Raw genomic sequence first — 12,585 nt, 5'->3', positions numbered from 1 at the left:
TATTCATCATAACTTTATGTATTTAATAACTTTAATACCAGCTGTCAGTTATTGTTACGACTGTTGTCTAAATATCTAATTTAAATAGAGTTTTATCACAGTTGAATTAAATACAAGCACAATTATAATAATGTGCTGAACTTTTTTTGTAATAAACAACCCATCTCGTTTATTATGAAGGATAAAACATCAATCAAAACATGTTGATAATAGCGAAAGCCTCATCACTAAATGCAAAATGCAAGCGCAAAATGGTCTAACACTAAGCAAGTACATGTGTAAATGTGAAATGGACCACAAATGACATTCCAGCGCATGCGTGAGACGCATATACAACCATTTCGCTCGAAAATGAAGGATATTAAAATTGGAGCAAAAGTTAGCAATGAATCGCGTGTAGGGAGGTCTATAAGTCCTCCCTATCCGGTGGAAGAGAGATAACATTTACAGACATGCAACACCCAAATCCGCGGAGGAAAAAGCAGATAACCATATGTGACTTCTCTTTAAAATAAAAAAACAAAACAAAATTCTCTAACAATTATATAGTACTATGGAGTGAAGATGAGAGTGACTGAGAAATTAATACGTTTTAAGGCTATATTAAAAAATAAATACTACGAATAATGTCTCGTTTGGCCCCCAGTCGAACAGCGGTATGTCTACGGACATACAACGACAGAAATCGGGTTTCGATACCTGTTGTTGGGCAGAGCACAGATAGTCCATTGTGTGGCTTTGTGCTTAATTACAAAACAAACAAACACATGTCTAGTTTATTTACTTAATTTTTAAATGCATTTAATTTTAAATTAGGGTGAGAGAAATTTATGGCAATTTTATTTACTAGAAGTTTACAGATACTATATTTTTTACTATTAACTAAACTATTACTATTATTAAACAGTTATAACATCTAACACTCTTAAAAAGTTATACTAACTGAAAATTCTGCAAACTAAGCATAAATGCTATCAGTTGAAAGAAGAGTAAAGCTAGAAACTTAAATAAAGTTCATGTCTGACATGAGAGCTTCTGTGATAAGAAACTTCGTGTCGTTTTGTGAATACACGAAGAAAGCTCTGACTGCAGAGTCACATCAGTTAGTATCAGTTAGTTGGGTTGGGTGCGTTAAGAACCATTTAAGTAATTGATTTCAGATTATCAGACTATAAAACTTATTATTCAGACTGTTTTTGTTGTTGTGTTTAAATGGAAACTAAAGAGCGTAATCAACATCCTTTTACTTTTAGTTTCTTTAGTCATTCAAATAGTGAAAAAACTAGTAATGGTACTAAACCAAAAAAAGCGGAAACTAAAAGCGATTCTAAATCAAATACTAAACTTAAGAGTACTGACAACGTAGCAGCGACGTCTGCAATCTGTAGCAACAACCTAAAGGTATCTGCAACCACTAACAACAAATCAACTATACCTGCAACAAGCAGTAAAAATGGAAGTGATCAAACTGTAAACCTTCCAAACACTTTTCACGTTAAGTACTTGGGCAAGCGTCACGCTCGTGGACTGTGGGGAATTAAATACACTCGACAACCAGTAGATGAAATGGCAGCCGCTTACCGTGCCAGTTTACCTAATATGTCCCGGCCTATTCTGAAACTTGAGGTATCTTTGGAGGGCATTATGGTGAGCGCGATGCCTCAAAACAGAAACCCTAATATTGAGGCAAAGAAGTTTCCCATTAGCTCAATATCGTACTGTGTTCAGGATATAGTGTACGACCGAATATTTGCAATAATTGCTGTTCAAGATTCCACAACTGGCTTACAACAGCATCCTTTTGAGTGCCACGCCTTCTTGTGTGACAAACAAGAAAGCGCTCGAGATCTTTCCTTGTCCTTGGCTACAGTTTTTCAACTCAGCAACCGCAATGACGTGAAGCAAGACTTACCCACAGAGACTGATGACTCTGAAGTGTAACTTCTGTAACTTAAAATCACAGATTATTTTATTGTTAATTAAGATATCACGGTAAGATTGTTTAGTGTTTCCTTTGTTCCAAATAGATGCTGCTTTTACGGTTTACGTTATCTGATCTCGTAAATGTCCTTTTAATATATGAAATTAAACGAGTTTTATGAGACAGACAATTCAGTTACTAAACCACCATTATACTTAGACATTTGCTTGCTCTGGAGTTAACTGAATAGTAGAGTTGGTTTCTCATTTTTCACACTTGTCTTATTGCAACAATTTAGGATTAGGATTAAATATCCTTTCTTGAATACTTTAATAAATGTTAAAATATTCATTATCACCTCTTGCTGAACGAAAAATCGCACCAAAAATTTCAAGCTAAATTTAAGGAGTTGTTGTCCTTAGAAAATTAGATTTGTTGAATTGTGAAAATATGTGTGAAAATTACTGCCGAATGGAAAACACGTTTTTCATCTTGAGGTGTTTTATAACAATTAAATATGAAATAACTTTTTTATAAGCTATTGGTCTGAATATAACATTTGTGAGCTTGACATTTTTCCTTATGTTTTAAAAATGTATCAAAAACCTAAGTCTAAGCTCTCAACTTGGTATAATATATATCCATGTCTGTAGCTTAAATGATTTTCTTTCGAATGCTTGTTGTAAATAGCTTCTTTAGATTGGAGAATATAATTATTAGGGAATATGTTCACAAGTACTTAATTTCTGTATCTCCTGGTATTTTATTTTTAAAGAGGTACAAATAATCAGTTTTAAGAAGGTTTTGTATAGTATCGATACTACAGTAGTTGACCCATATATGAACACTCTGTTACTAAACAGGAATGACAAGTCCACTCAGTTCATACGTCTTTGTTCAAAAAATGTATCAAAGCGTCGACCTTCGTCAACAATTTTTATTTCAATCACGTTGTCTGACCAAAATCTTTAATGACGAAATCCTATGTAATTTAACAGCAGTAGTGTATCAGTTTCATTCTGTTATTTTATGCATGCAAAAGAAAATCATATAGTTATGAGATGAAGCAATAGTAAAACATAGTTTCTTATTTATAGATCTAATTTTCTAAGTACCTTTAGAGGTTAATTAATAAATCCAAATATATTATCATATAAATAGGACGTATCTGAGAACGTCGCCCGCCCCCAGTGGCTTGTTTGTTTGTTTGAAGTTAAGCACAAAGCTACACAATGGGCTATCTGTGCTCTGCCCACCACGGGTATCGAAACCCGGTTTCTAGCGTTGTAAGTCCGCAGACATACCGCTGTGCCATTGTTGCCCCCCCTCCCCCAGTAGCACATCGGTATGTCCGTGGACTTATAACGCTAGAAACCGGGTTGGTAGAGCATAGATAGCCCATTGTGTTGCAGTGTGCTTAATTACAAGCAAGTAACCAACCAAGTCTGTCATTCCAATAATGGATTGATATGACATAGTGGAGAAACAAAATGAGTCATTGATGAAAATTTAAGAGTTTTAGTGATACTCCAGACAATATCTTCACTACTTCAATGGCCCTTCATGATTCACATTATCTCCAATTAAAAGAGGGTTTTGTATCCACTCCTGGTACCTAAACATATATATACTAAGTTTGATCTCTCTGGCTTGTGAGTAGGGCATGAACATAATTTCAAAAATGACATCCCGGGATCCCAAGGTGATCCAAGAACAAAATATCCGATGACAGATTTGAGTTCAGCAAACCTATTCCTAGATACATCATATATGGGCAGGGATTATACCATATAGATGAGGACATCAATTTGAGCCACTACGAACCCGCTTGCCCAGTTTTGTCTTACCAGCTCCAAAACTGTTGAATGAGTTAGTGGACAAACAAGTTTACAAACACACAAAGTGAATTAACATGGGTTATGATTAAGCTAAGCGTCTTAATGCAGATATATGTAATCCAGATACGACGATTATGACTAGTTTTATTATTTTTAAAGTATAATGAATGATTATTTAATTTAGTTTACTCAAAAAAGAAATTATGTATTTTAAAAGTGCCTTCTTTTAGTAGAGCTCGTATACTCAAAAATAGCGGGATCTATAGTTTTAGTCACGAGTGAGCGTACTTTTGAGGCGTATTTATGGGAAATTGAAAGGCTGCCTAAAATATTAATTCGAACATAGAATCTAAAAATGATCCAGTTAAAAGCTCTTAAAGTATTCGTCGCTCAATTTAGTTGAAAAGAGATCTTGTAAAAGTTTGATCTTAAAGAAGAATTTATTTTTTTATTTAGTACAGGTTGAATGTTGTCATACAAATAACATTGAGTACAAATCCCTCAAAAGAACAACCAGAAAATAACTTTCAGTTTCAAGATGGAACTTTTAAAACAGTTTTCGTACGACTGACCCCAAACACGTCAATCCTCTATCATGTAAACAGTCTCATAAACTCAGTTTTTGAGATAAAATTTGACACAGTTAAACAAACAAGTCGTTTATAGTAATTATAGATTGTTTGTTTGTTTGTTTTTGGAATTTCGCGCAAAGCTACACGAGGGCGATCTGCGCTAGCCGTCCCTAATTTAGCAGCGTAAGACTAGAGGGAAGGCAGCTAGTCATCACCACCAACTCTTGGGCTACTCTTTTACCAACGAACAGTGGGATTGACCACCACTTTATAACAACGCTGAAAGGGCGAGCATGTTTGGTGGGATGGGGATGCGAACCCGCGACCCGCAGATTGCGAGTCGAGCCATGCCGGGCCAGTAATTATAGAATATATGATGTACCAAACGTTAGTTGAATTACGATTTTGATACACATGCAGTTGAACAGTTTGACAAGTACCACAGCACTGTGACAGAAACTACAAGCAGAACACTTAAGTGCGTTGGAGGGAACAAGCATACTTTTCATCTTGGTAATGACTCTGTAGTTTTAGTTTAACCATGTTCAAACCCTTCACTTAGAAATGACTAAGCTTCAGTTTAATCAGTTCCAAAGCCTCCACTTAGTAATGACTAAGCTTCAGTTTAATCAGTTCCAAAGCCTTCACTTAGTAATGACTAAGCTTCAATTTAATCAGTTCCAATTCCTTCACTTAATGATGACTAAGTTTCAGTTTAATCAGTTCCAAAACCTTCACTTAGTAATGACTAAGCTTCAATTTAATCAGTTCCAATTCCTTCACTTAATGATGACTAAGTTTCAGTTTAATCAGTTCCAAAGCCTTCATTTAGTAATGACTAAGCTTCAGTTTAATCAGTTCTAATCCCTTCACTTAATGATGACTAAGTTTCAGTTTTATCAGTTTCAAAGCCTCAGTTGTTAATGACTACATTTCAGTTAACCAGTTCCAAAGCCTTCACTTAGTAATGACTAAGCTTACGTTTAATCAGTTCCAAAGCCTTCACTTAATGATGACTAAGTTTCAGTTTAATCAATTCCAAAGCCTCACTTGGTAATGACTAAGCTTCTGTTTAACCATAGTTCCATTCCCTTCACTTAGTAATGACTAAGCTTCAGTTGAATCAGTTCCAAAACCTCGCTTGTTAATGACTTAGCTTCAGTTCAACCAGTCCAAAAGCTTTCACGTCTTAATGACCAACTAAGCTTGAGCTTGACGAGTTATAAAGCTTTACCTTTGTAATGACTAAGCTTCAGTTTTTACCAGGTTCAAAACCTCCACTTAGTGATGACTAAGCTTCAGTTTAAGGCATTCCTTGCACCATACATTCTAAAGGGCATGTACAATGATAAAAGAAAACTTCTACATTTATCTAAAGGTCTTGAAAGGCTTATATCATCTGAAAAAGCGATTATATATATATATATACGTACTCTAATTCATATATCAATCAACAAAACTTCGATTACAATACTATAATAGAACCTGTTCACTTGAAAAGTTAGTATTGTTAACAACTGATTGTTTTCAGATGTATCTTTCTTTCCGCTGTTTTTATGATTGATATTATTATTATAGTTTTATCATTAGTGTTCTTTATTATTTTTGCCTTTCTAAGATGTGAAATACTAATGTAGATATGTAGTTGTGTAGGCCTAATATGATTGTATTGAAAATTATCTTATCCTTGTTACATTTTTGTGATATTTCTGGCTCGAGTTATCACATCAGTTTGCTTTCATTGTCTGTGATGTTTATTCACTATACTTTATAAAACTTTTTTTGAGACTTACTGAACTGAATCTGTTTTAATTTCCCTCGAGAGATAACTACAAGTAGCAACTACTCTTCTTTCCTACTGCTCCAGTGCGTTTCAAACTCTGAAGCACATCATAAACATAAAGTGTTATTCACATCCACTAGCATCCCTAAAGAAGTTAAATAACAACACAGACGCAAGATTGAATAGTATTTAGAAGTCGTAGAGTAGATATTTGTATAGTCGTAAAGACTCTATGTTATGTTATAATACTTACAAGTTAATTTAATGAAGACTTTTATGGCAGAACTTATTTACAGGAAGCCCGAATCTGAGGAGTCGCCAATAATTTTTTTTTCAGTTATCAAAAACCTACAAGATGCTGAGCTGTCACGATGAACTTAAAAAAGAAATAGGTTGCCGAAAGAACTAGACTTTCACTGACAATGTTTCCGTTTTCATGATTTCACAGATAACTATATTTATGTTTTTAAAAAGAAAATACAAAGGAGACTTATGCGTTCTTGAAACACCGAAATTTACAGTACTTTATTGGTATAAGTAATTATTAATAGCTATTATTGAAACTTATACATTCTTGAAACGCTTAAATTTACAGTTATTTACTGGTATAAGCAATTATTAATAGATATTATTCAGACTAAATGTTTGAATTGGTTCCCGAGTTCATTAGCCTGTTTATTATTTATATATATATTTATATATTGCCAAGATGAAGACACAAGTGGAGATTTACTTTTTATTGGAATTATACATTGTAGTCTTTTAACAAACTATCCTATTTTTGAAATCTCAGAATTTAAAATAAATATTGAAAGGTAAAGACGTCATATTTTATGTTTTTGAAAAGTGTGAAGTATTCGCTTACGAGTAAACGAATACGATGGTCATGTTCCATTGTTCTGTCATTTGGTGGTCACCATCACTTCGGGAGGAACATAATAAAACCAATTTACATTGATGTACATAATCACAAATTAAATATACAGGAAAGTGGATTGAAGGGTAATGTATTTATAATACAGAATAAAACATTTCGAAATCTCATACGGTGTAGAACTGGAATATTTTTCGCAGAAAATTTTGTATGATATTTTTTATGTGCCTTTTCACTGCTAACCATTAATGATGATGTTTAAGAAATATTGATATTTTACATGATATCTAAGCTACACCAATATTTTTATTTCTATTTGATAGGAATTTATTTTTCAAGTTTCCAATAATATTTCATCACATATAAAATCATGAAAACGTCATTTATAAAGTTTATTATCTCCCTAAATGAAAAATTAACAATAATAATTTTTTCTTATACACAAGCAAACCTAACTTATACATTTTACATTTATTGTTGCAAATTTACAAAATGGGCTATATGTGCTCTACCTATCACAAGAAATTAAACCCCGGATTTTAGCGTTGTAAGCTCGTAAACTTACCACCGACCTATCGGGGAGAATTTTTAACACATCACTGAGCACGTTCGAAGCTCTTGATGGTGTCGCCATCTGTGAAGAACTGTTTGAAAATACTTACTTATAGGAGCATATAAACGAAACATATAATGGGTAATGACTTTAAAGGCGCCAAGAGATTTTGTTTTTGATGCTATTTATGTTTATTCGTCTCATCTGGACATCTTGCCTGTTGTAGATTTCTACCCCAAAGAATCGTATGAACATTACGTTTCTTTTTCACGAAACTATACAGTGAGTTCTTGCATCTGACATGTTATTAGGTTTGAGAGACTTCATGGAATTCAATTCTTCTTCAATAACCATGGGCAAGGAAAGCCAAAGAAGAAGACCACCAAGTCTTTTGTGGTATTAAATTGGTATGATGTTAATAATGATCCTGATCCACCACAACTAAGTTACATCGATGTATCCCGTGGAAGAATAGGTAACATGATAGGTACACATAGGTACACGTTAGAGGCGCTCCTCTTTACAGTTATATAGTCGTGTTGCACAACTTTGACAATTGTTTGTTTGGAATTAGGCCCAAATCTACACAATGGGCTATCTGTGCTCTGCCCACCACGGGTATCTAAACCCGGTTTCTAGCGTTGTAAGTCCGCAGACATACCGCTGTGTCACTGGGGGGCAACTTGGACAAAGTGCAGCCAATACAGTGGCGCCGTCCCTAATTCAGAACAATCGCTGACAGCAACCATTTTAACTTTTTTTCTTTATTATAATTTATTGCCTTTATATTTATATTTTAAAACTGATTATCCAACATGAATAATATGTTTTTAATGCTATTACTTCTACCACTATTACATGCTTGAGTTATTTTGCACCAGCTCTGTTCCCTCCAAAAATATGCTCAAGGTTCTTCTGTTATTGACTACAAATTCAGGTTGATAAGTAAAAAATGTTCTTTCCACTTTTTAAATGACAAGACAAATTTACCAAGGCAATATTCCCGTCTTTTATAATTGACATGTTATGTTATACGTTAAATATTTAGAAAATTTACCAATTATCCACTAGGTCTATTTGATAAAGTAATAACGAGTCGGGAAAGCTATAAATGCAAATTATGGAGATTTTTAATTACACTGCTAGGCTTAACGTTGACACCTTAGGCCTAGCTCTATCTGCCGTAATAATACATTATAAAGGTGAGGATGGAAAATTCCTGTAACGGCCATTTTCTATTACACGTCATGTTTTCCGTGTTCTCATACAACAAACAAAACGAGCTGTACTAAGGATGGCAACTGAGGGAACATTTTTATATTCATAGATGTATAGCGGACGATTATTCTGGGCCAACATTTAGATAATTTTGTTAATGTAGAGAAGTTGAGACGAATTCTCAGAAAGTAGAAATAAAAAATGTAAGAAAATTGTCATATCTTTTACATGTGCAGAGGTGGTTTCCGTTGCCATATAAGATGTGTCATGGCCGATAAAGAGATTTTCTATCCATACAGTGATAAGCCTGGAAACCCAAAAGTATGAAACATGAACGAATCTTTTTAAGGATATTGTGAATTACAAACTCAAAATCTCAATCATAAATAAATGAATAAAATATTTATCCATTTATACTCCATGTGTTGTTGTGAATTACCTACTCCAAGCTTTAGTGTCCCGGCATGGCCTAGTAGTTATGGTGCTCGAGTCGCAATCTGCAGGTCGAGGGATCGAATCCCATCACCGAACATGCTCGCCTTTTCAGCCGTGGGGATATTATAATGTTATAGTCAATCCTACTATTCGCTGGTAAAGAGTAATGCAAAAGTCATCGTTGGATGGTTCATGTTCAATATATTTAGCAGTGTGAGATTAGATGGAAGGCAGCTAGTCATCACCACCCACCGCCAACTCTGAGGCTATTGTTTTACCAACGAATAATGAGATTGACCGTCACATTATAACATCACCAGGGCTGAAAGGGCGAACAGGTTTGGTGTGACGGGGATTCGAACCCGCGACTCACAGATTACGAGTCGAGTGCTCTAACCACCTGGCTATGCCGGCCCAGCTGTGAAGCGCAGGGATTGGTCAATGGCGTGCAATGTTATCGAGCAGCCTGTACTAGCGGCTATTTAGTTTCAACTATACCTACAAATATTTGTCCTTCATCAGCTCTCAATTAGAAATATTAAAGTGTTAAAGGGAAGTTTACAATTCGTAATTTATTATATGAAAATAGTAATTAACTACAAATAACCAATGTCAAACTAATACATAAAATGGTATATGTGGGACATACCATACTAAAAATTATGGATACAATGCCAAAATCTTAGGAATATTAGATAAAACTAAAATCAAACACTTATTTTAATATGAGTGTTGGTGATTGTTGAAATTTAAAATATGTAAAGATAACAAAACGAAAAAAAAAAGATCTATTGATATTGGTAAGAAGTAAAAAAATTAATAAATTTTAGGACGAGTTTCAGAATGTCGGATCGTACCCGAAGATTGATTTATTTAAACACATATGCAACGCTGTTATCAGTAGGAAAATTACATAAACAGTCAGATTGCTGATACAATGCTGATTAAATGCCAACACTATATCTTGATTAGGTTTTATCTCATTAATAACAACTTACTTGTTGCCCATATCAGATCTTGTTTGTGTCTAGACTCTCTTTTAAAGTATATGTCATTATTTTGTGTTAGATTACTTTAGGTAAACCTAGTTACCAGCTGTAGTGTTAGGGTTAAAGGTTGTGTAATTACTTAAACCTAATGGTAATGCTAGGGCAAAATACCCTTATATTAAGTTACGTAGATATAGGATACATACAATTGTTTAATACTTTACACTGTATTTACTGTATATTTTATAAACAGATTTAATTTAATTTTAACTACGAGATACACGAAACACTGTTGTTCATATGATACCGTATTATCTGTAAGTGGGTTGCCTGGTGACGTCAGAAACTAGCTTAACTCCAAGATCTCGCAAATCTGCGTAATGGCATACATTGTCTCTGTATATCATTGTACTTGTCTTGGGTCTAGACAATAGTAACGGAATATAAGGCTAAGATGTCGAATTATATCGTAGAATCTGCTAAGTTCGAATTTTAAAAGAACAGGAAACATTTGTGTAAGCCACTTGGGACCAAATGCTTCCGCTAATAGGAACAAGAATGAGCACTAGACCCCCCCTCCAGTATCCCTCAAAAATATACACACTTTCTGTAAAATCAAATAAAACTTTACAAATAAGTAGAAATGAATAAGTATTTGATATAACACGAAATTTGCGGTTTATTGCGTAAGTTAACTAGGAATTATGAAATAAAAACAATACTTGTTTCAGGCTTGCACGATCAGTTCTTTGAGTGGCCCCCAGTGGCACAGCAGTATGTCTGCAGACTTACAACGCTAGAAACCGGATTTCTATGCCCGTGGTGGGCAGAGCACAGATAGCCCATTGTGTAGCTTTGTGCTTAACTACAAACAAAATAAAAACTCAACTAAAATTTTTGAGTGTCCCTTGGACCCTATTTTTCAGTTGACGTTCTTGCTTGTGATGCATAATGGACATAAGGGACATTGCAGGTATTTACAAGATTTATAGCAGGAGTTATTTAAGTTGGTACAGTGATAAACTTCTATGTTACCTTTAAATAATTGCGTTTTGAAGCTCTTGTTTCTCACCATGCAGAATGATCATTTTTTCTAACGTCGATCTATAGGTTGGAAGAATGAGACACACTAATAAAACACTATTTCAAAGTAGGTCAGAAATAAGTTATGACCATACCTCGCGTGTGGGAGAAACATTTTTTTTTTTAGTATAGCCCAAACGTTTGTCTTCATCAATGACGCTCTCAGCGAAAAGTCTGGAGGTTATATCGCCAAAAGTCGGGCAAAGCACAGGTAGCCCATTATGTAGTTTTGCGCTTAACTCTACCTACTTTTATATTAGCATGCATTTGACGAAAAGCCTTTTTTCTTTTAAACTTTGTTCTAGATCTGATTAGACTACTGTTTAGTCAATACCAATCAGAACAAAGTAAAATAGAATGAAGTTATATTCAACAAATTATACATTTGCTGACAGAGGGATAGCTGAAATTTTAATAAGAGCATTTTCATATAATTTTTTGTTTCAGCACATTGGTTGATATTGCGCATGCACATCTTGATTGACTAAATTCCATATTTTTTTTTAATTTTACTACGATATTTTACCTTTTCCCGAAGAAAACTTTATAGGGAAGATAATAGCAGCCACTCAACTTAGCTGAGAAAGGCCACATCAGGAACTGACTAGTTTCTCGCCACTGACGTTTCGCCTGTTTGCCTAACTGGAATAGAGAACACCTACTTACAAAAAGGAGACAATACTATACATACGATCCGCTTATAGGCCAGATAACTCTATGGAACAAGGTTTGCAAAACATATTCACTTCACTGACAGCATATTATAACAGCGGCGACCCGAAAAACATGTGGGGGTAGTTTTCATACCATTCGCTTGAATTTTCCTTATTATTTCGTTTTCACGCACTGCATTTAAATTGCGCTTTCTTGCAGGCATTATGTGTTAGATTGATAAATTGAAAAAAATGTTAGAGGTCAGACAAACAAACTCACGTAAACATAACTTTATTTAATAAAAGTACGCGTAAAGTAAACAATAAAGTATATTGATGGTATTTATAATAGTATACAGAGCGTTCAGTGTATGACACGTTTTTACGAGTTGAAACAAAGAAACTCACAAAAACGACGAATAAAATCCGCAGTAAGGAAAAATGTAGCTAAAAAAAAGTGTTTTTAGCAGTCTCTGAAGCGTACCGAAGCTAAATTGTTGTAAAATGACGTAAATGTCTCACCTTGATATATTGGGTTGATGTTATGTTATCAGTGATCGTTGTTATTGAATTATCTGATATTGGAGTAGTTTGTATAATCATATTAATACACATCAAAACCAATGTCTTTACATTTTCTGAACGTGTCTCTTCAAAAATTATACA

At 34.3% G+C, this 12,585-nt stretch overlaps 1 protein-coding gene across 1 annotated transcript; it reads left to right on the top strand.

The window, feature by feature from the left end:
- Positions 1-1,212: 1,212 nt before the first annotated feature.
- LOC111085751 (low density lipoprotein receptor adapter protein 1-A-like) lies at positions 1,213-1,941 on the top strand. Its single transcript, XM_022385813.1, has one exon. The coding sequence runs from the start codon at positions 1,213-1,215 to the stop codon at positions 1,939-1,941; it is 729 nt and encodes a 242-aa protein (XP_022241521.1).
- The last annotated feature ends 10,644 nt before the right edge of the window (positions 1,942-12,585 follow it).

The sequence above is a fragment of the Limulus polyphemus genome, unplaced genomic scaffold (genome assembly GCF_000517525.1).
Source record: "Limulus polyphemus unplaced genomic scaffold, Limulus_polyphemus-2.1.2 Scaffold595, whole genome shotgun sequence".
Taxonomy (NCBI): Eukaryota; Metazoa; Arthropoda; class Merostomata; order Xiphosura; family Limulidae; genus Limulus; species Limulus polyphemus.
Note: the sequence above shows the minus strand (reverse complement) of the source record. Positions and strands in the feature narration are given on the sequence as shown.